We start from the raw sequence: 23,607 nt of genomic DNA, 5'->3' as shown, positions 1-23,607 counted from the left end.
ATGTTGCAAAAAATAATTTCCTTAATCAGAAAAGACAACTTGTTTGTCAGTAATTTGAAATGCAGCTCGCTATCATTCACCTTCAAATGTAAATATTTTAATTCTCCCATAAGAATTTACCTCGGGGAGTGAGTTTGAGCAAGAGGCTTGCAGAGAAACAAATTTTGATCTCAGAAGTTTCTAGTTCCTCAGGTATTGTGGCATGCTGCAGTGAGGAAATGCTGTGCAGCACCCAGACCCAAGGCTTCCGGTGGTTCCAAGGTAACTCCTGATATCCTCTCTCTGTACCAGCAGCTGTGGCAACTGCTCACTGAGAACCAGCAGGCTGATACTTCATCATACTTCAATATGAAGAACACTTCGGTCCAGCTGTTCCATGAATACAAGAAGAAGGCAGGATATGAAAATAAATCCACCAGGAATCAAAACTACCACCAAGGTCATTAAATTTATTAACTTCTTGAAAAATCATACAAAGACAATAGTTGACACAATAATATTAGCTGAAGATCTTGAGAACAATCACACATGGCACACATTTGGATACTACTAAAAGTAAAAAAGTCTTTTTTCTATGGCGACATACCTCAGTATCTAAACAATCATCTTCCTGTGAATATGGATCAATGACAGGAACAAGGAGAACTCTTGGCACTGTGCTGTCCAGTGCACTACGTGAACACTTACAGGGTGAAAACAGGTTTTATTCAGTTTTTCATGCTTGAGAACAGACATTTTCTTTCAAGGTTATATAAAATACATTTAAGAAAAGGATGACGTCACATTTTTCTATGAAAGAGAAAGCATATTTAAAAGCTTAAGTCATGGGTGTCCAACCTGTTGGTTTGTCTGGGTCAAACTGGGTGAATAAGAATTATTTTGGGACACAAATACGTAGTCTGTTTCAAAAGTAATGTATCCTATTTATTTTCTGGGAGACTACAACCGATACATAGAGCACAGTAATACTGTTTGACAGAGCCACTGACATGATGGTCTGGGGCAGGGGGCAGGCCACAGGTTGGACATGCCTGGCTTAAGTAAAACCAGCAAATAGCTGAACTGAGGTAAACTTACAAAACAAACACCTCTTTTCAGTGATTACGGGGCTAAAATGGAGTCAAAACCTCGAAGACGACAACTGACAGCCACGAAAGAACCAGCTGTTATTCCTTGATACTTTGAAGTAGCTTTAATAAATGAGACTCAATAACCTGTTGAACTAAAGCCAAGAAATGATTTGGGTTAATCAGGGTTCAATGTTTTTTCAAGTCTTTAAGGTCTGTACTGTTTTTTCTGGCAGATACTGACAGGCAGGAATTAATTCACTCTGAGAAGGCAGTTTACATTCCTTCAGAAAAGAAGCAACTCATATAATCAAAAACAACATAAATGGTTTGAAGGCAGATGGGGATGATGATCTGTTCTCTGGTTTGAATAGGCATATGCCAAGCAAATCTCAAAATGTATAAATGGCTTATTAGAAACTACATCTCTTAAGCATTTTGAGATTGAACTCTTGAAGGAGCCCTACATCTAAATACCTCTGAAGTTACTGGCTCCCCCACATGTGTATTAGGACTCTGTTTGGAAGAGCAACATGTGCAGTTCTGGCTTATTTTAGATTCAGTTCCAGATTGTGTAACAACAGATACTTCACAGCTTTCAAACTGAAGGCATCACGAGGGGAAAAATAAATAAATCTGTGAAGAATCCAATCTTTGCCTCTTTATCTTCCAGAGCCAAATAGGGTAGCCTACTTCATTAATCTCTTCATTCTTTATGTCTGCCTTCAAGGCAAACCAGAGCTAGTACAAGCAAGAAGTTTTGCCAACTGCATCTCACGCCAATGAAACAGTGCACTGGGTTGAGTGGTTTGGAAGGGCTGGATGCACTGTTATTATTGTCCAGTACAACTCACAGTCCTTGCACAGGGCTGGGGAGCAGCTCATCTCTCCCTGACTGGATTATGACTGCAACAGACCTACACACTCCCTTATACATGCCCACAGATGTAGATTCACACTAGTGCCATTTTCTCTCATCAGGGACTTGGCTTTCTGAACCAATAAGGAAAAGTACTAATTTTATGCTGATATATTTAGGTGTGTTAAGGCTCTGAGAATAGGGATTTTCTTTCAGCTTTCTAACTAATAAAACTCTATTAGGCCACTACCGCAGCTGCATGAGGAAGGAGCAGCAAAACCAAAAATTAAAGAATGTACATTTGCAATACCTACCACTCCGATAGCCCAAGGCTACAGCCAAATCCATGGAATTATAGCCAGCATCTGTTTCGATAGTTGGATCAGCACCACTTTCTATGCAAAACACGAAAAGAAAACCAAGTCAGATTTTTGACAGTAAGAACTGGTAACACATCCATTCAGTAATTCATTTTGGATAGGCTGCTTACCAAGAAGAATTTTTACACATTTCACATGGTTCCCATGCACTGCATACAGTAGAGGCGTACCTCCATTCTGCAAAAGCAGTAAAGAGCCTTAGACACTTAGCAATTGAGTGGCCTGGAATTTTAAGTCCTTAGCATACCAGTATAGTTCCATATATCACACATTCATCCCTGGATGCATTTAGGGCCAGGCTGGATGTGGCTCTGGGCAGTCTGGTCTAGTGGCTGGCAACCCTGCCCACAGCAGGGAGGTTGAAACTAGATGATCTTTCAGTCCTTTTCAACCCAGGCCATTCTATGATATCAGAACAAGACTTCATGAGTTTTACACAAAAATCAGGTTATCAGTTTTAGTTCTCTAAAACTTCCATCTTTTTTCAGCTAACAGTGACATTATACTCTCACACCTCTAATCAGACTCAGCATTAGTTTCATTTTCTTTTTTACCAATAAGTCAGAATTAGCAGCACCAACTTTTATGTTATCAAAGAACATGCTATGTAAGTTTGGGAGAACAGTTTTAAAATCCAAGCCAATGCTCTGCTTCAAAGTTCTGACCAGGCATACACTGATGTAAATTCAAGCTAGAGACTTACCCAGTCATACTCATTGACATCAACTCCACAGTCGAGCAGCATTTTCACAATATCTGTGTACCCTTTGCTGCAAGCCAGTGAGAGGGCACTTTCTCGCCCTTTCCCCAGAATCTGAGGATCCGCACCCTGAAGTAATGGGGAAAAAAAAAAAAGGGAAAAAAAAAAAGAAAGCTAACCAATTTGTTTTGAAGTGAGATTTTACAGAGAACTTTACAAGTTTTAAACATATAGCGGAACTGACAAAACTTTGGGAAAATAAACTACCAAGTAAATCAAGAAATTTAAAATGAAGTGTGCTCTTTTTCCTTACATTCTGGAGGAGAAATTCCACCACTGCTATCTGCCCATGAGCTGCAGCCCACATCAGAGGGGTAAATCCTTCTTCATCCTTATGATTGATTACATTTTCTGTTCAAAGCAAAATATACCACTTATTAATCCTTTTCATAATATATGGTAGAATGAATGCTTAGTCACATCCATTGTGAATGAACTGAGGTAGGAGCATGTTCTAAAGTCACTCAAATTTTAACTTTAAAAATAAATTTCTATAACAGTGGTGATGAAAATATCCTGTCCAAGGGGAAAAAAAAAAAGACTAAAGTAAAATTTAGTAGCTGAGTTTTTGTTTTTAGGTTCTATAAACCCAGCTCTGTTTTTACTCAGAAAAAAGTTTTAAGTTGCCTCTAATATGGGTTTCATATTTGGAGAGAAGTCCTGTTCGAAAAGTAAAGCTTCTTAAGCAGCCAATTGAATTAGTTGGATTTAAATCCTTTAAATTTTCATTCTTACTGTAGCACCACAATAAGCATTTTTATTGATTACTAACAATTCAAAAAACAATTTGACCTCCAGATAGACAACTCACTGAGAAGGTATACACACTCAGATATTCACTTCTTGCTTTCTGTGAAAGTTTTAACAGAGGACTGAAAACAAGCCTGGTTATGAATAACAGAGTAAGCATACGTTGTGAACAATACTCAATTCAATGTAATACAGATATAAAGGTTGAAATTTTCTGTATGTACTATAGACACAACTATCATGCTGAAGAATACAGTACAACTTGGAATGAGTGCTCTTATATAGCAAGCTTGATCCATAGCTTAAATTCCCAACATACAGTTCCCTATTGTTCATCAATTAAATAGAATCAGAAAGCTTCAATTAACAGTATGCATTTAAAAGATAAATAACAACAACAAAAATCAAGAAAACCAAGCCAACTTCACCTCTTTTGATAGAACTAACATTCTCTTAAAAGTTTACAGATCACCCACAGTACCGGAAGCAAGGAAAATAACAGATTTCTCAACTTCCATCAATGTTAATGTTTCATTTTAAATGCAAATCAAAGCACTGAGTGAAACGAGAGTCATAGAAAACAACAGTTCACCTGCAAAGAACAGGTATCTCGAAAGTCAGAAGTTGGAAGGGACTCTCAATCGTATCAGATTTGGAGATCTCTTTAATGCATCTTCAGGGAAAAAGCTGAGTGTAGCAGGATATAAGTGCACGAGATAAAGAGGGAGGTATTTAACCTTTCCTCAGACTCACCCTGTTCAATACGTGTGGCCAGATACAACATTTCTCCCTGAGCAGCCAGCTGGTGAACTGATAAAGCTGCAGAAAAGAAAGCAAGAAGAGGTGATACAGACATCAGTTTTCATTCTGATGTTTGGAGGTGGGCATAGAACATCCATTGGCTTGAACTATACAGAGTCCAGTCATGACAGTGTAGATATATATCACCTTTTACTCTGAATCATTATCATAAAATGTGAGACCTTTCCAAAGAATTTCATAAGTTTCCATAGTTTTTTAATTAATGTAGAAATTATGGTAAAAGGTTCTTTACATTGGCTTCTCAGAAGGCAATGTGCAACCCTTTCCCATTTTTGGTCAGCAACCCCAGAGCATATTAAGAACATTTATCAAATTGAAACAAAGTTATTTTGATATTTTACGATTGTGTAATTTACAAATGACATTTATTGTGTGAAGAGACCACAAAATATCTGGAAAACCCAAACATGACTCTTACTCGCTACAAGGTGGGACAGAGCAGACATTACAGAACTCTGTACAACATGACACCTACCAAGGAAGAATAAAGTGGTGAGTTTTTTTGTTTTTAATCAAAAGTGCCAAGCCATAAAGACAGTAGAACTCTTTAAGGAGTTATGAAAGAGAACTCTTTGATCCCATAGTAAATACTGCACAAGGTCATGGTTCTGACAATCACAACCTGGGGCAAATCTGAAAGATGCTCAGGAAGAAATATACACAATAAATGATCTCAGGTCTACACAATAAGAAAATCAGCTAACGATTACATAATATGTAAATATACCATCTCTTTTTTTTTTTTTTCTTCTCTCTGATCAGTACATGAAAGCTTGATTTCTTTTTCTGACAGACTACCTGTTTTAGCCAGGCTGAGGTCTATGTCAAGATCTACTTTTCCCAATTTATTTAAATTGGGCCTTACTCAGTTTAAGGATGCACACTGAAGATTTAAAAGTAATTTAAAAAGACAGTAGTTCATAAGAGGTAAAGTAAATCTTAAAGAAGTTGGCTATAGAGAAAAAGCCTGAAACTAAGCATTAAAAAACCCTTGAATAATAGTGTCTTCTTGATTTTCAAGATGCATGATAACTATGATGTTTGCAGCAGTCTGGAGCAATTAAGCTTCATAAGTTCTGAAAATAATTAAAATAAATAATCTGAAAATAATCTGAAAATCAGGCACAAAAGCTTAAAGCTCCAAAAGGATCGGAAAAAATCACTGTTTCTGCTTTTCAAATCAAGAACTGGACCCTTTTCTGGAAAATACACTTCAGTTATGCACTCAAAACAGGCTGGAACACTGTGACATCAAACAATGTTTTCTTCCTACACTAAAGTCTATTAAAGTGGGAAAAAACAAAAAAGGAAAAAACTCGGCAAGCTGAGTGAACTTGCAGTTCACAACAGAATTATTAGCTGAAGGGCAGAAGGATACTTACAGTTTATAAGCAGAGGTGTTGTAGAGACTTCATTTCCCCTATGTTTGTTAGTTAGGGTAGTTGACTGTTTTATTGGTGAGAAATGCTTAGTAGTTGATGGAGTATAAACATGTCTTACTTGGATACCAGGTGAAGGAGAAGTACGGATGTTGCATTCAGCTACATTAGAGAAAACAGACATAATTTTAGTACCAGGAAGAGAATTAAATCAAAGCCACAGATTCTGATCAAGTTAGAAAGCACCAACACAGTAAGATCTTTCAAACACACACTACATGATCTATGTGGCATGTGCTTTTTCTATTGTGTACTATGTGAGTTGAACAAAGAGCTGTTTTCAATATAAAACATAAAACAGTGCTAGTATCCCACATTTAAGTATGGCATGTCACCAGAGACAATTTGCTGTCTAAGTGAGGAAACTCTCTGCCTAGATCTCCAACATATCTGGCATGGATTTATCAGGTACTCCTTGGCATTCAGTACACTCACTAGCACTCTCCAGTGCAAAGAATACAATGCGAATATTGTAGCAACTAAGAGTCTTCACCAAGACTTCTTCCACTACTGTCAGATAAAATACCTGCATTATTGATGTCTTGTAAGTGTTTATCCATCAGGAATAGATATATTCCAAACTAGCTTAGAGAAAATGCAACAGAAGCGGCTGTGAAGCCAATTATTAAAGGGTTAAACTCTTTATAATTAGTAATTAGTGACAGGAAACTAATCGACATGCACACAGAATTCACTGTATAGAGAACCTTGTGGTCATAAATCCAAGTACAAATTTCATAAGAGAGCCCGTAAGAATAGGGTAACAGGATACATTCAAAATTCCACTTTGTTTGCCAAGCAGCTGCAGCAGAAGTTATCAAATTAAGTGATTTTTGACCCTGGATCTGCAGGACTGTTTCTAAAAGGTTCACAGTTGTTATCTAAGAAAAACAACCCTACTTCTGATGGGTCTAAATTTCTCATACAAGTCTGCAGCTCCGCTAGAAAGCATTCAGGGCCTTTAAACACAGTGAAATTATGAAAACCCATAGTAGGTCTGTGTATTCGTTATAGAAAAAGTGTAAAATTAAACATAATGACATGACAAAATACTCAGAGTCCAGAATACTGAATCAAACACTGAAAAAAAGCACACTTTTTAAGGGTAAACAGAATTCTTAAAAATTATTTTTCCCATCAATATGCTCTGTCGTTAAAGAGCACAGATCAATTCTTACGAAGCTGGACAGAAGTAGTTAGAGAACAGCTGCAGGGAACAATTTACAGAACAGTAGCAGCATTCACTTTCAAACTAAATCAGCAAGATGATCACTGCAGTGAATACAAGCTGTATGGGTATGACAAAGTCAACTGCATCACTGACGTTACTCTGTCATTGTAGTAGTAGAAAGAAAAGTAAGGTTTTGTAAAGACATATACATTCAACATGGTATAGCTCATCTTAGACTTTCATCTTGCTACCAGAAATAACCTTGTTTTTAAAATCCGCATCAGCTCTTTATGAATTAAAAGCTTTTTGTGCTGTTACTTCTTCAACTTTCTTGATTAAAAAACCAAACCAACAAACCTAAAACTGCGACACAAAAAATCCTGGGGGAAATAAATTATACAGTAATAAACCATCAAGCTTATTAAAAAAATGCTAGCAGAAAATATCTTAGAAACTATTACTGATTAACACACATACATGGCACAGGCTTTTTAAAAAACAGAGCATGATGAGACAGTCTGGACATAACAACTTGTACCATAAAAGTTCAACCTTTAAACAGGACAGATGCCACTTCCAGGTCAGAGTTAACTTGGTCTTGAATATTTTTACTGTCCTCCTCATTCAGAGACTTCACAAATCGCGAGCAGACGTTCATATCAAATCTATTGGGTAAAATGAACTTCATGCCCATGGCCACACTCTGGGATGGGCCCTCCTCTGTGCTGGAGTCAAGCTGGTGCTCCACCTTGATGTCTGGCATGGGTGGAAGGCTGTAACTGGTGGTACACTCTTCCACAATTAGCTGGGCCCCGGTGTCTAAGTTAGCTGAAGATGCCATGGCTTCGGTTGCGTGACACTTTTATGGAAAGTATTTCCTCATGGTTTCCAGCCAAGAGCAGCCCTGGTCAGCCAAGCTCCAAGGAGATCCTACCTGCAATCAAACACAGATAAGATACTGGTGAAGTGACACACAAAAATACATTGTGCACGCATCGCTTAGGTTTATCTTTGCTTTAGGTAGTTAAACCCTTTAACTACCCTTAGGTAGTTAAACGCTACTACACCCAAAAGCTTTTGACCAAGTGGATGTTCCAGCTGAATTTAGATGTCAGTCTGTCTATAACAAAAACAAGACAAAAACGGCAAAGAACAAAACGCATCCACCCTTACTCACCCTAAGCAAAGAAAGGCGTCGAGCGGTGAACCAGGTTTTGTCTTCTCAGCGTTAGACCTGAAGGAGAACACAAACGACTCTGCTCCTTCACGATACACCACCGAAGCGAACCGTACAGAAACAAGGGTGCCCCAGCGCACGCCCCAGCAGACGACGGGCCCTTTTCGGCAGGGAAGCAGCCGGAGAAAGGCCTCGAGGAAAGCTGCGACAGGACCCCAGCGAGGCCGAGGCCGTGCTCCCCGCGCGGCCTCCCACGATGAGGAGAAAGCGGCGTCTTACCACCCCCCCAGGGCGGTGAGGCATCACTTCCGCCTCATTGGGTGGGGTAAGACGTCACTTCCGCCTCACAGCGTTGCGATTGGCCAGGTGGCGGCGCCCGCCGATGACGCAGTCTCCCGCCGAAGTGCTGCCTGTCCGCGAGGCGTTGCGAGGCTAGGCATGGCGGCGCGGCGCGGCCTGCTCCTTGCGCTCTGAGGCGGCGCGTCCCACATCTCCCGGCGCGCATCGCTCCTCCGCAGCACCTCGGCGTTACGCTCGGGGACCTCCCTTCTCGTCCCGGCTCCTCCTCCGGCTCAGTCATGGCATCCTACAAACCCGTCGCGATCCCAGCGGTGCCGAAGCTCGGGGAGAAGATCACGCAAGACACGCTGTACTGGAGGGGGTACAAGGTGGGAAGGCCCCGGAGCTGGGGCAGCGCCAGTCGCGTTCCGTCAGCGCGGGGCTGCAGCTGGCTCCGCCTGCCCCGCGTGCTGGCCGGGCCGCGCTCGTGGAGTAGGGAAGCTGGGCGCCTCCGTGCGCGGCTGGGGCAGTCTGTATCACGGGCTGGGCTGCGGGAGTCCTGGCTGTCCTAAAGTATTTCTTACTGCTTCTGTTGGAGTAAGCGGAGTACTGGGAGTGAATAGAACTTTTTCTTTTTTTTTTTCCCTTTCAGACAAAGTGTGTAATTAATGGGTCGGTTATAATGTGTGAAGAGCACGAAAGCAGAAACAGCCTAGGGAAAAACAAGATGGTGCTTCATAGATAATTTTGTTCCCAATTGCATTTTAAGCTCAGTGGCAAGAAGAGATTTCTTTACACTGTTGTCATTTTTGATGGTGTGCCGATGTGTATTTAATTGTCTTTATTTTGACTCTTTTAGACACCTGTTCAGATTAAGGAGTTTGGTGCAATAAATAAAATAGACTTCTCTCCAGTTCCTCCGTATAACTACGCTGTCACAGCGTCCTCGAGGGTGAGTGGCTATCTGTAAGGTTGCTATGTTGCTTCTTTTCAACTGATGCCCCTTGTGTGAAGATAATGTCTTCTTGTTTTGCTAGGTCCACATTTATGGACGCTATTCTCAGGAACCAATTAAGACATTTTCTCGCTTCAAAGATGCCGCTTATTGTGCCACGTACAGGGATGATGGAAAATTGCTTGTTGCTGGCAGCGAGGAAGGCAGCATTCGCCTCTTTGATATTAGTGGAAGGGCACCCCTGAGGCAATTTGATGGTCATACAAAGTAAGTATTGCTCTTTGCATGTATAAATTTATTTTGTGTGTTTACATACGTCTGCTTTGCATGTTGCTAAAAATCTGAGCACTATTAATCAGATGCTTGCAACTATTGCACGTATTACCGAAAAATAGATTTTAAAATCAAGTTATGAATTGCAGTGACAGCGTTGTTTTTCATTCTAAGTACTTGAGTACTACTTGAGTACATGGAAGAATAAGTATGTACTCAGGGAGATGTCTGTTAATGTGTTGCATAGATGTAGTCTCATGCCTGCATGTGCTGACAGACAAATTTTATTTGTTGCTAGGAGGAACAGTTATAAAAAGTGCACTTTTTTCACTTAAAATCAAAACAGTAAAAAAAAAAAAGCCAAAAACCAACACATCTGGGTGGGGAAAAATTTGGAAGAGGAGTTCCAATGTTCCAGATAGAAAAGAGTGGTAATACTTTGATTTGACAAATTGCTGCCTTTTCAAGACCTGTGAGTGACTTATCTTTATGGAAAGTAACAATCATCCTCCCTCAGGAGAGCACCCACAGAGAACTTGAGACTGTATGTCCATTTGAGCTCTCTGCTTTTAGATAAGATATTACTTTATGTTGTGACTCTTAGGTATCATAAATGTTGAAAGCACAAATGTTTTGTGCTTTCAGGCTAGAGAGAATGCCTTCCTTTAACAAGCTTTTGATGCAGTGCTATGGAAATGACAGAATATTTTAACTTTGGGTGTTCTGGACTTTGGTTTCTAGAGCTGTTCACGTGGTGGGCTTCCTGTCTGATAAGTACAGAATATTTTCTGGTGGCGATGATTATTCCTCAAGGCTGTGGGATATTCCGAGTGCTGCAGAAATAGTGTCCTACAGTGAGCATAGTGACTATGTGAGATGTGGCTGTGCAAGTAAACTGAATGGAGATGTCTTTATAACAGGTTTGGTTTTCTTTTTTCATATATGTTTCTTCTGGCTAGAACAGAATTTAAACACAGGAAGCTTTTAATACATAACAGTAGCATCATGTTTATTTTATTTTAAACATGAAGAATGTGTTTTCCAGCTTGGGGGCTAATGTGTTATTTTTCTTTTGCTTGCTTTTCAAGCCAAATATTGATGTTTGTAGGGGAACTGTAACTGTTGAACATCTTGCTATACCCTGCTAAGGTTAATGGGACCGTTCTGACTTGCTTTTGAAAGTTTAAGAGAAGCTGTGAATGTGTGCTTTCACTGAATCTGGTGTTTTGTGATGTTTCAGAATAACACTAGTTCCACTGTGGTTTGTACACCTTAAAACTTGCAGACTCAGAAATGACAAAGTCCTATGAGGAGTATTTAAAATCAGATGCTTTTGGTTTTCATACCAGCAACTTTTTATTAATTTGTACTGAAACTGTAAATTAAAGTAGTACAATCTAGAAAAAATCCAGATTTTTCACCTTGTGACTTTAGAGGTCACAAGGTGCTAGGTTTCAGCAGTTTTTCTGGTATATTAACTTGAGTAAACCACTAGAATTTTTACATACATGGTTTAAAGCTGCTTCCATTTGGCAGGAACTCCTTTAAATTGTAGCATGTGGCTGTTTTAGTTCCTGAAGTAATTGAAATTATGTAACTGAAACCAGCTATGGTGTTGTTTCAGGTTCCTATGATCACACTGTGAAGGTATTTGATGCACGAACAAAGAGCAGTGTCATGACGATAGAACATGGCCATCCTGTGGAGAGTGTGCTTCTCTTCCCTTCTGGAGGTCTTCTAGTGTCTGCAGGTACTTTTATTCTCTTCTTGCTGTTGCATGAGGGGTCTTATGATCCAGTGGCATATAAATCCTTTTTGTAGAGAGTATGTTGAATCATTCAGTTGTGTCTGCAGAATGACCTTAAAAAAAAAACCACAAAAACAAAACAAAACAAAAATAAAAGGCAGACAGTAACATGTCTTGTCCCAGAAGGTAGTCAGGAGCAGACTGGGAGGGTGAGTAGGTGCAGAAACCTCTGTGCTGCAAAGGTGGCACTGTATCACTGTGTGAAAACTTCAGACAAGCATAAATTTCTGTGTGTCTGCCCAGCTCTTCTGTGTGCTTCTTTCTCGTAGGAGGTCGATATGTCAAAGTCTGGGATGTTCTGAAGGGTGGACAATTACTAGTTTCACTTAAAAATCATCATAAGACCGTAACTTGCTTGTGCCTGAACAGCTCTGGACAAAGGTTACTGTCAGGATCCCTGGACAGGTTAGTATGTTTTGTGACTTTTTTGTGATTTAAATTCTTTAGACTTTTTTTTTTCCATTTGGAAGTAATTCTACATCAGCCTGAAGCTGTGTACATGTTTAAGCTTAAACCCTTTTAGCTGTTAGGGGTGTAATTTGTTTAAAAACATATATAGTGTGTCCCTTGAAATGAGATTGTCAACAGGAGTGTACTCAAGGTGGTGCAGAGGTGCATTATGTTCTTCTTTGTAAGGCTGTTTTTTTTGTTTTTGTTTTTTAAATTCTATTGCTGAGTTCAGATACTCAACCGCTTGTCCCTGACACATCAGAAATATGAAGTAGTCTGAAATGACAGTGGTCTGTTAGCTTGCTTCTCCAGGAACTACAACAGGGAGAGCAGTGGGTTTCCTCAAGCCATCAGTCGTGAAGCATGAGGTGTGAAGGATCACACCAGCCATGTAGATATTTGTCATACAGTGCTCCTAACAGCAGAGCTCATACTTGTTCCAGGATCATTGTTTTTTCTTTTCCCAACTTGTGAATTTCTTCTCACTGTCAGTCAAATCACTAAAGGGCAGCAGGATGCAAGAATATGCATGAACTTACTTCCAGAAATTGTCAAAAAATCCTCCATTTAAAACTTAAGAACAGTTTGGAGGAAATACTGTCCTAATGTTTTGTAATAAACATTACTGAAGTCGGATTGCAGCTACATCTGCCTTCAGTTTGTTTTTCTGTCCTTGTGTTGTTTTCATCTTTTGGCATAAAGATAAAACTTTCTTATCTTTTTAATCATCACTGCTTTATGTAGGCATGTGAAGATCTACAGTACAACTTCCTACAAAGTAGTCCACAGCTTTAACTATGCAACATCCATCCTTAGTCTTGCACTGTCGGTAAGTGCTTCAGAAATTGTTTAATTATTGATAACAGCTAATCACTGAAGTGGTTTCATTTTGCTTTCATTGCTCTTAGATGTTTCACAATAACACTGTACTTGAGAACTAGGATCAGTGAATGTATTTCTTCTGAGTAAGATTGCATAAAAGGGTATTAAATATAACAGGTTAATATCCCAGGTGTTACTTGATTAGATCTGTACAAAATTTTGTGTTTACCAGGGACTGTATGTAGCATAGAGGTAGTCTGTAAGGAAGTCCTGATTTTTCAGGAGAGTGTTACTCATTGTTTGCTTTTCAGGACCCATGTGTTTCTTCTCCTACAGGGATGATAAATTGAAAAAGTAGTTAAAATGTTGTTTGAAATATTTAGAATAGGATGAATCTGTCATACAAGTTCACAGAATCACAGAATTGTAGGGGTTGGAAGGGACCTCCAGAGATCATCGAGTCCAACCCCCCTGCCAAAGCAGGTTCCCTACAGCAGGTCACACAGGTAGGCATCCAGGCAGGTCTTGAACATCTCCAGAGAAGGAGACTCCACCACCTCCCTGGTTCACCTGAGGAAAAGGAAAAGGCCTGGGGTATGAGCATAAACAAATGCATTTGCTGAGGCACATGTATTTTCCTTTTGGAAAAGGAAAACAAAGATACTTATTTCTCTGCAGCATTTGAGTGTTGATGGATAACCAAAAAATTGTGAAGGTGGGCACCGCTTTCTAGATCAGCCTTATCATGATGTAGCCTCTGGAAGCTATGTAAAAGAGACAATGAAGATTGTTTACTGTCTTTGCTACTTTATTGTCCTGCTTTTCTGAAACTGAGGGTAAACAGGCTGTGGAGGTCAAGAGATCTTCCTTCATGTATTTCCCACCTTGTTCTTCCTCAGAGAACTGGAGTTAATTGGGTTTTGAATGAAGACTGTCACGGGGTGTATGTTTCACACAACCACAAAATGCATGTGCTTTGGACTGGTGCTGCAGCTGCAAAACATGTGCAGTACTTGTGTTTTGGCATTTGTGTGGCTGTGTATGTATATTTTGAGACATAATTTTTTGTTTCTGGTTGACACCTGGAAATCACAAGATTGAATGAGAACATAGAACTGATTCTGCTAGGTCAAAAAACCAAAAGTTGGTCTGTCCCAGATTCTGCTTTCAGCTATAGCCATTAGCAGATGCTTATGTAAAACTGAAAGCAAGAAAACTGTGTATGATAAATCTCCCAATGTTCTCCCACATTCCATGGACATTTTTAGATGAAAAATTTGCTGGTTAGAATGCAGTTTCTGTGTAACTCACTCAAATAATTTCTCTTACATAAGCCTGTTCAGCCTCTCCTTGTACAAAGTTTTAACCTTCACTAAATTCCTTACTAAGGAGTAGAGTTCTGCCTTAAGTCAGACCCAACTTCTTATTTTCCTTAGGGTTTTTTGATTCTTCTATTCTAAATCTGCTGCTGCTATCTGAGAATATGATATGCAAAGGATTTAAGATTTGGACATGCCATGAATTTATTTAGTGCCATATCAGCCTTCTTATTTTTTTATTTCTTAGTAGTACTTCCCAATTTCTTACTTACTTTTTGTTATCACAGCTGTCCAGCATTCAGCTCAACACGTTTAATGTTTTTGTACCAAAAGGTCAGAACCCACCTTTTTATATGTAAAATTAGAGTTTTTCTCTAATGCATCATTTAAAGTTATAACCCTTGTCATCAATAAATGAAACCTTTGGTGTGTAGGTAGAACATGCACCAATGACTGATATTTTGAACAATTTTCACTTGTTTCTGGGAATTCTGCTGCTTTACAGGAGCTTTCTCACAGACACTGTTCACATGTTCGTACAGTCTGTAATAGCCAAGGCCAGCTGCATGCCATTTCAGATAAACTGTTAGAAATGATGCATTGCTTGAGGCCTAAGTAAGAAGGATATTAGAACAAATTTCAGCCTTGCTTAACTAGTCAGTTGCTGTCTCTGTAGGTGTTTATTAGAGGCTTAATAATATCTAATATTGCTTAGGATTATAGCTTTGAGGCAGGTCCTGTTACGAATAGAGAGTTTGACTGTAGGATCTCATAGAGGTACTTTCCAACTAGATAATCTTATAATATTGTGACTAGAGCTTTATTGTCAAGCATAAAAACTGAGAAATCTACACGATAGTATGTGGGAATACAAGAAAGACTATTCAGGGCAGAGGCTGCGGAGGAAAATAAACAACATGAGAAGACAAGGCTGAGAACTGAGGACATGTCCAGAATGCAGGGGAGAAAGAACCTACACTTTAGCAACAATTGTCAGGGAATTGTAACTGTTCATGTCCAACATGATTGTGAACTGCTTGCTCTGCATATGCAGCTTTGGGGTGCAAAGAATAGTGGAAAATTACCAGGTCAAGCTAGTATAGGTATAAAAGTCCATAGATGCAGATAATAAAGGATTTTGCTATGCAAATGCAGCAGAGTCCGTGACCTCATTGCCACAATAATAAGACATGTATCATCAGATAGAACATGAGGTTCTTAACTCTGTGATTTTTACATTTTAGCCTGAAGATGAAACTATAATTGTAGGCATGACCAATGGGGTGCTGAATGTGAAACACAGAAAACCTGAAGAAAGCAAAGAAAAATCTCAGAAGAAGAGACAGCCAGCATATAGAACTTATGTGAAAGGAAGAAATTATATGCCAAAACAGGTAGGATGTAGTGAGCAAATGTTTACTGAAGCAATCAAAATTTCTCGTTTCGTATGTTAAGTTGGAGGGCGGGGAGATACAAAGACATTGAAGCTTGTCTGTAGTAATATGTTTGTGTTATGCTATCTAATTGTGTAGGTGCATGTGTATTATTCAGAACTTGTCTTTCAATTCCAGGAGGATTTCTACGTCAGTAAGCCTGGAAGATGTATTTTGAAGAAATATGACAAGCTGCTTAAGAGCTTTCAGTCATCCAAGGCCCTGGATGCTGTACTGGAAGTAAGGCTTTTTAATTTTTTTGTCTCAGCAAATCTGTACGTTGTCATCTAAAGTAGATTTTTCTGTATCTCAAGCTAACTTCAATGTATGACTAGCATGGAATCAAATCTGTCTGGGTTCCTTGTATGTTTTTTTTCATTTTGCTTTTTTGCAAATTGATACCAACCCCTGTTTACTGTACACAGAAGCTGCTTTGGTACTAAACTCTTCTTATGTATGTCCAGCCACACATTAGGCTTTATACTCCTGAAGTTACGGTTGCAGTTATGCAGGAACTAAATCGCAGAGGAACATTAAGGAGCGCGCTTGCAGGCCGAGATGAGAAGCAAATTAGTCTCCTCCTTACCTTTGTGACAAGGTACTATTTTGCCTTTAAGTTCTCTCTGACATCTTGAGACTTGTATTTCTTAATGGCCTTTGCCACAGAGGCCATAGGGGACATCATGGTTGGAACTCTACTTGCAATCTCAATTACGTTCTGCTTTCTAAAGTGAAGGTCTGGGGTTTCAGCTGCAGCACTGAAATAGTTTGTATTAGCATAAAATGATTTTGCTGATGCTATGAGAGCCATAAAGAGAGATTACCTTGCTCCTTTGGCAGACATTTTGTCCATAGTCCTTTATTTTCTGTTTCCTCAATGCAACTCACGTCTTCATCTACCTGAGGCTTTTGCCATTCCTCGAAGCCACATTGCCCTTGTGAAAATTGAAGCTTACGTGCCATATGTAACTCTTTTGACTCGTATCCCTGAGGGCAGCTCTGTGAGTTCTCATCAAGGGGAAAAAATGTGTCTGCATGCCAGCATGATAAAACTGCTTGTAACTTGCTTTTTACAAAAACAAAAATATGGATGTGTTCTAATTTTACAGGCGCGTAATTGAACCTAGGTTTACTCCAGTACTGATAACTGTTGCAGAGATGATCACTGGTAAGTACAAAAGTACAGCACAAAAAGAGAGCCCAACAGCCAGCTTGAATATAAGATGAAAAGTGTTATGCTTTTAAGAAAATAAACTTTTATAAGCTTGCATATAAGTATAAACTCAGTGGCAAGAAAATGACCCAAACAGAAATTTTGCTGGATAACTTTGACCACAATCAGTACCTAATTTGCATTATATAGGAAGCTTCTCATAATCTCCCAATTTTTTTGATTCTTCATCTTTCCACACTTGCGTAGTACAAGTGACTACAGGTGAAATAAAAATAGCATTTGAGATAGTAAAAACTTCTTTTTCTGTTAGTTTGTACTTTGTGTGAGTGTGCATCAATAATTTATGCTGTTTTCACAACATCAGCAAAGTTGTCTTATTTGCACATGGTATTGGGCTGGTGCCAAATTCCTTAAATGTCTGTTTAAGTAGCCAGTAGTTTGTATGTTTTTACTAGATATAGGGGTCCTAAATACTCTTTTCTTTACAGACATCTATCAGCCTGTGGTTGGACAGTCAGCGCTTGTTGATAAACAGTTCTTGAGGCTTCAGGAAGCCATAGGAAGAGAAATTGACTATCAAGAGGAACTGTTAGAAGTGTTAGGAATGATGGATGCACTATTTGCTACTTTGACTGAAAAAAGAGCTACTTACCTGGAAGAGAACGAAAATAATGGCCTTACAAAGACTCTGGACCGAGACATAAGTATCTGAATGTCATCTGACACAACAAGTAGTCAAAAAAACTATGTGGACTGTCTGCTGAAGTTCTTGCTTCCTGGGTGCAATTTTGGAAAGGCTGAGATACTTAAGATAGGATGAAGAACTTGTTGAAGATTTTCCATGTAGTATTTTTCAAACAACAGGATTTTAAAATTTCATTCCAAAGCTGTTTAACTTCTAAAGCATGCTTTGTGCATCCCGTACTAAATCATTGTTCAATTGAAAGAGCTGGTCAACAATTTTTACTTTTTATTCACCAGAAAATAATTCAGATTTGTGTAATTTGAACATGTAATCATTCTTATTTAAGATTAATCTCACATCTCAGGTACTTGGAAGACCAAGGAATAAAAACCAAGAGTGTGTTTGATAATACTTGATTGTATTGTGTTTTTTCTTACTGCTTTGACTCCACATCAAACTTCCAGAAATTCATATGAAACAAACAAAGTACATGTAGTCTTTTTTTTTTTTAGTGCAATAGAAGAAATGGACAGTTTTGAATTTTAGATTTGAAGAAAAATCTTGCATCTGAAGGAACACAAAGTGCAAAACAAGTTTAGTCAATATGAATTTTCTTCAAAAGGAGTTTATGTCATGTCTGACAGCAAAAAGTAGTTAGTGGTGTAACTTAGTAGAAGATTGTTCATCTTTGACCAATATATATTCCTAGCTACTGGGATTTGCTAGTAGTATTTTGAAGACATAAGACAATAATAGGTAATAGTGAAGAGAATGTCTGTTGAAACATTAAACATGTTCTCAATGCTTACTTCACTTTTTTTTAATATGTAAGAGAAAATGAAGGTTTTAGAGTGGGAAGCTCCTTCTTGAGCCGCCTTATTTCATCGCTGCTCAGTAGTAGTTGTTGGAGGTGACATTTCTGTTAGCAGCCTGGTGTTCCATGAGCCGAGGATAACATACACAGAGTTCTTACGGATTATTTTTTGTATCTGAAGTATGCAACCACTGTACTGCCTTGAAATTTCATGTGTGCACGAGGAAGTTACATTATAAGTTAGCAGGTTAGTTTGATTTTTTTTCACTGGTTTGTTTTATTGTGTGGTTTGCAATTAGTTATACCAAGGGAACTGGCCGTGGTGTGAGGTGCAATCTACAAAAAGAAATCTGTTCAAAAGGTGGGAAAAAAGAAAAAAAAAAAGTGCTATTTCAGACTTTCATTTCTAAGAATGCTACTAAAATGAATTTTTGTAGGTTATTGCCTCGCTGGCCAACTATTTTCTGCTATTTCAGTAAAAGTACCAAACTGCATAATGAATTCTGCTGGGAATTTACTATCCCTCTGATGTATTTGTTCAAGTGAAACCTAATCTGCTTGTGAAACCTGTCTGTTGTTTGTGATCCTGCTCTTGTCTGTTACTAAAAATATGGATTTTTTTTCATTTAGTAAGATTTTTTTTTTCAGTGGGCAAGTTTTTGTTACCTATGCTGTTAAGTTACAGAGGAGCCAAAATAAGGCGTTATTCCCACCAACAATGAAACCGTTTTTATATTATTACCTTAATTTTGATATTAAGGTAAAACTTCAAAGAAGACAGAAAATTATTTCAGGTGGCATTTTTTGCAGTGGTTTCTGTTAGCTGATGTTTAACAAAATGCACTGATGGTGCACCAATCAGGAATATTTTTGTCCTAAATGTGAACCTAAGGTTTTCAATGCGATTACTTTCCCAGCAGTGCATTACCTCATAACACAGAATCTAACATTTTGAAGCATGGAGATTAAATGTCATTCACTGAAATGCTTAGAACAACTAATTGTTCATTGAGTTGGAAAGAGTGTTAGATCTGAGTGTTCCTGTTCAGAAAAGGAGTTCTGCCTGTATGGAAAGGTGGGTATTTCTTGAAGACAGCATTTTCCTAGACTTGTAGGTCATCTGAGAATTGATTTGGCTTTGAAGTATAGTTAACTTTTTTTTTTTTTTTTTCCCAGAGTAGCAAATTTTAGATAGGTGGCATCTTTTACTTCTTTTCATCTGGTTATTTGAAAGGGGAAAGCAGGAAACATGATAACTTTCCCTCCCATTTAATGTGGACAATTGCCAGAAAAAGAATGCTTCTTGATACCTGTATAACCAGAAATAGATTGGTTTTCCAAAAGAAGAGTAAATTTTGCACCTTCCTATCTTTTGTCAGCTGAATTGCAGGGGATAAAAGCAGAATGAGCTGGTTAGTTGGTTGCTCTTACCAAGGCTTAACACTAAGCATTTCTCAGGAAAGCCACTGATCTCTCTTCCCTGGATGCCTGTGCTGAGTAGTGACATTTATAATAAATAGCTGAGCTATTCAAGTATTCAGCCTTCCTGAAGGTTAAAACCTTTATTTTTCAACAGATGTGCTTCAAAGTACGTGCTGCTAGTTTACTAAATTGAATTACTCAAGTTGTTCAAACCTGAATAATCATGAGATACACATAGGTTGCTCTGAAACTAATGCCTCCTATTTATTTCCCTGGAAACTAAAAAAGCTACAAAGAGCACAATAACACTCTTTGATAGAGCAAATTCTCAGCTACAAAATTCTATTTTTCAACATAATCACCACTGTTAGCTATGCATTTCTAACAGCCATGAGTAAGAGCCTGCATGCTGCACTCATAAAAATCTGCACCAGAGGAGGTGACCACTGTCATTGTTATCGCTGCTGAGAAGCAACGCTGTTTTGCCAGTGGACAAAGTCAGTACAGAGGACACAGACACCAAGTAAAAGAAGCGAGTTCATCTTTACTTAGTTTACAGCAAAGGGATAATAAGAATAAAACACAACAGGGTAACACACCTGTAAATCCTTGGCTAGTTGAAGGATTGATTAATCCTTTACAGAGAGGGTTGTTAAGCACTGGAGTAGGCTCCCTGGGGAAGTGGTTGAGTCACCATGCCTGGATGTGTTTAAAAACTGTTTGGATGTGGTGCTCAGGGACATGATTTACTGGAGGGCTGTTAGGGTAGTATGGTTAGGTTGTGGTTGGATCATCTCTAAGGTCTTTTCCAACCTGAATGATTCTATGATTATATGATGTGTAAGATTAATTGATGGAGACAAGTCTGTGCTTGAAGCTGCAAATGAAAACCCTCCTTGCCTTGGATGAGGACACAAACAAAGCAAAGGATCTTATTTTTAAATACCTAGCTTTGTGGCTGGTGCTGTCACCATAACTTTGATTTTTTTGACAGCCAATTAGCCTACATGGTACCAGGTTTGAGGGCACCACATGGAGTTTGCCTTTCTCAAAGGGGTAGGAGAGTCCCTGGGGAAAAGGCAGCGGGGCTCATTGGGAGGGCTGTAAACTAGGTGTGAGGGGGAGTGGGGGGAATAGTGAGCTGAGACAACTCAAATCAGATCACGTGCTTAAAACTGTTATCAAGATTGCACACCTAAAATCTGTGGTTATGAGAGAGAATAGATTTCTCTGCACTTTCTGATCATTCAACCTTCTCCCAGAAGTTTTTTGTTTCAGATTTGAAACCTCATGGATTTGGCAACACCAAACAAGGCTGGACTATGTCAGGAAAAATTTTGAGTGGAATAAAGGCTAAAATTTTGAGCAGTACGAGGAAAAACTCACCTCTGTGAGCCAGAACTGTTCCTTGGCCTTGTTTTGTGGAGGTGACCTCCTTGTACTGCAGTCCGTCCGGATGGCAAATCTCTCACTGCTATTGCCAGCAAAGCAAAATCATTAGTCTCCAGGCTGTTTCATGTCTCTGCGTCTAAACACAAAAAGCTCTTAGTGGCCCTAACAATTCTTGCGTAACACAAGCAAATCTTGCCAAATTCTTGATTTAGATTTGTACGCATACTTGAACTCGAATTGTGTGAAGGTTATGGTTGTGAAACTGAGCAGGGATGCTTTCAGGATGCCCACCATAGTTGTCCACGTTTACTAACATTCCTTGGTTGGAGTCTGTAACCCACTTTAGTGAAAAGCTGCAAAATGAAGAAGTCAGAGATTTTATAAGAAAACAGCAACACCAGATCTTAACAGATATTACATTTTGCTGTTTAAAACACAAATTTTCTAGCTGCAGATCACATTTTTGGGAATGATCTCACGCATTTTACACTTGAAAGGCAATGCTAAAGAAACAATAGCCTTGTATTCAATCTCTTACATTTTTTTAACCATCACCCTTAAAAATGAAGAGAGAGATGTGTAGAACAATATGTTTTAAAAGGGTACTAGACTAAATTTTGATTTTTAATCCGCATCTGCATAGTTTTTTATAGCAGCCACGTCACATTCTTTCAAGAAATGCTTGTGAAATTATCACGCATTTAGCTGGGGGAAAGCAAGTGCTAGGAGTATAACTGCATTAAGGAATCAAAGGAAAACAAAAACTGAGAAGCTTGATTTTTTTTTATTATGAAACTTGAGTCTGGAGCTTTGACCACTCAGATGCAACTTTTCAATTAGATGGATACATGGCATGTGGGCCTTCCAGTGTTCAATAAGGAAAATGTCAGCCCAAATTGTGCTGTTGTGTGTGTATATGCATATATATACATATATACATATTTAAAATACCAGTTTGTGTTGTCAGTTTAACGTACCTACTACTCCTATGGAAGTGCCTTGAAGGGAAGGAATCCAATGGAGACACCCATCTGGGGGAACTGGTGGAGGCGTGTGTGTGGGGTGTGTCATTGCTTCACCCAGTGCAGAGAAGCAGGAGTCAGTCTGTGTATCTGACCTCACTTTCTCTTTAAACCCTTAGGGAAGGAATGTCTTTTCTCTCCATACTTAGAACATCTTGGGGAACTTGGGGAAACTGGGGAGCAATGTTTGCTGTTGGCTTTTCCTAGTATTCAACCCAGCCCCTGTTGGAACGCCTTGTTTCCTACCTCTGAAGAACAGCATACCATGTTTGTTTGTTTATTTTTAATTGTTGCTGCTTTTTTAAAAGCTTTTCCTTTTCATCTCTGCTCATGTTTTGCATTGTTTTACTTCTTTTGTTTTTGTTTTTGTTTTCTTTTTATTTGTGCTCACATTGCTACTTTGGGTCATAGAGAGTTCAGAGGTCAGGACCTGCAGTTATTCCTGTGGGTATGGGAAAGGAGAATACAGGAAACAAGAAACAAGCATGCCAGGAGTGTGCTTTCATCTCAGCTGATGCTCCCAGAGGACTTGAATAACTCTTTGGAGTTATTGGCCAAGTTCATTTTAACCAGTAACATAGCTCAATAAGGCAAAAATTAGAAGCTAGCTAAGCTCTAGTTCTGTACTGGACAGATCCTTGTGTTTTCCTCTGGTTGCCTTTGTTTCCCTTCCTTTCCTAGGTACTTAACGTACTGAAGAAATATAGAGCTACACTCTCTTACATATGATGCTTCTAAGTCAAGCATAATTTTCTCGTGCACTGCTTACAGCACTTGAATCAAAGAACCATAGAACGGTGTGGGTTGGAAGGGACCATAAGGCACGCAGAGGCCCAGCCCTCTGCTGTGCTCTGGTTGCCACCTGCCAGCTCAGGCTGCCCAGGGCCCCATTAATCTGGCCTTGAATGCCTCCAGGAATGCGGCATCCACTGCTTTTCTGGGTAGCTGTGCCAGCACCTCACCGTCCCCTCAGTGGAAAACTTCCCCCTGAAATCTAACCTACATCTCCTTCAGTTTAAATCCATTTCCTCTTGTCCTATCACTGTCTACCTGTGCATCAACCTTGTTTTCATCCTCACACATTGTCAGAAAGTATAGTGTCTATCTACAACAAGCAGGACACAAACTATCTCTGCATCCCATACCCGACACTACATCTCCACTCCTCCACTGTCTTTGCTCATGAAATACGCTGTCCGAATGGGCTTGGGAGTCAACACCATGTAATTGAGAACAGCTAAAGGAAGCGCAGCAGCTGAACCGCCCCGTCGGTCCCGTCCCCGACGCGGCGTCCCCCCCGTCCCCCCGACTCCCGAAGCGGCGATGCAGGGCTGA

At 39.3% G+C, this 23,607-nt stretch overlaps 2 protein-coding genes across 3 annotated transcripts; one reads left to right on the top strand and one right to left on the bottom strand.

Annotated features, from left to right (window-relative positions):
• Positions 1 to 429: 429 nt before the first annotated feature.
• Positions 430 to 8,731, bottom strand: ANKRA2 (ankyrin repeat family A member 2). Of its 2 annotated transcripts, XM_048932119.1 has the most exons (9): positions 8,426 to 8,731; positions 7,801 to 8,182; positions 6,021 to 6,179; positions 4,570 to 4,635; positions 3,320 to 3,417; positions 3,010 to 3,135; positions 2,417 to 2,483; positions 2,241 to 2,321; positions 430 to 1,222 (listed from the first exon to the last, which is right to left on the bottom strand). In XM_048932119.1, the coding sequence occupies exons 2-9, from the start codon at positions 8,087 to 8,089 to the stop codon at positions 1,167 to 1,169; spliced, it is 942 nt and encodes a 313-aa protein (XP_048788076.1). In that variant the 5' UTR covers positions 8,090 to 8,182; positions 8,426 to 8,731; the 3' UTR covers positions 430 to 1,166. The 2 variants fall into 2 exon arrangements, with proteins under 2 accessions (XP_048788076.1, XP_048788077.1); XM_048932120.1 differs by lacking the exon at positions 2,417 to 2,483.
• Positions 8,732 to 8,808: 77 nt separating this feature from the next.
• On the top strand, positions 8,809 to 18,033 carry UTP15 (UTP15 small subunit processome component). Its single transcript, XM_048932113.1, has 12 exons — positions 8,809 to 9,093; positions 9,564 to 9,656; positions 9,742 to 9,926; positions 10,674 to 10,852; positions 11,557 to 11,682; positions 12,009 to 12,144; positions 12,934 to 13,018; positions 15,575 to 15,724; positions 15,902 to 16,003; positions 16,228 to 16,361; positions 16,873 to 16,931; positions 17,426 to 18,033. Exons 1-12 carry the CDS (start codon positions 9,004 to 9,006, stop codon positions 17,647 to 17,649), a joined length of 1,563 nt encoding a protein of 520 aa, XP_048788070.1. The 5' UTR covers positions 8,809 to 9,003; the 3' UTR covers positions 17,650 to 18,033.
• The last annotated feature ends 5,574 nt before the right edge of the window (positions 18,034 to 23,607 follow it).

This window comes from Lagopus muta, chromosome Z, assembly GCF_023343835.1.
Source record: "Lagopus muta isolate bLagMut1 chromosome Z, bLagMut1 primary, whole genome shotgun sequence".
Taxonomy (NCBI): Eukaryota; Metazoa; Chordata; class Aves; order Galliformes; family Phasianidae; genus Lagopus; species Lagopus muta.
This window is presented reverse-complemented; position numbering and strand designations above follow the sequence as displayed.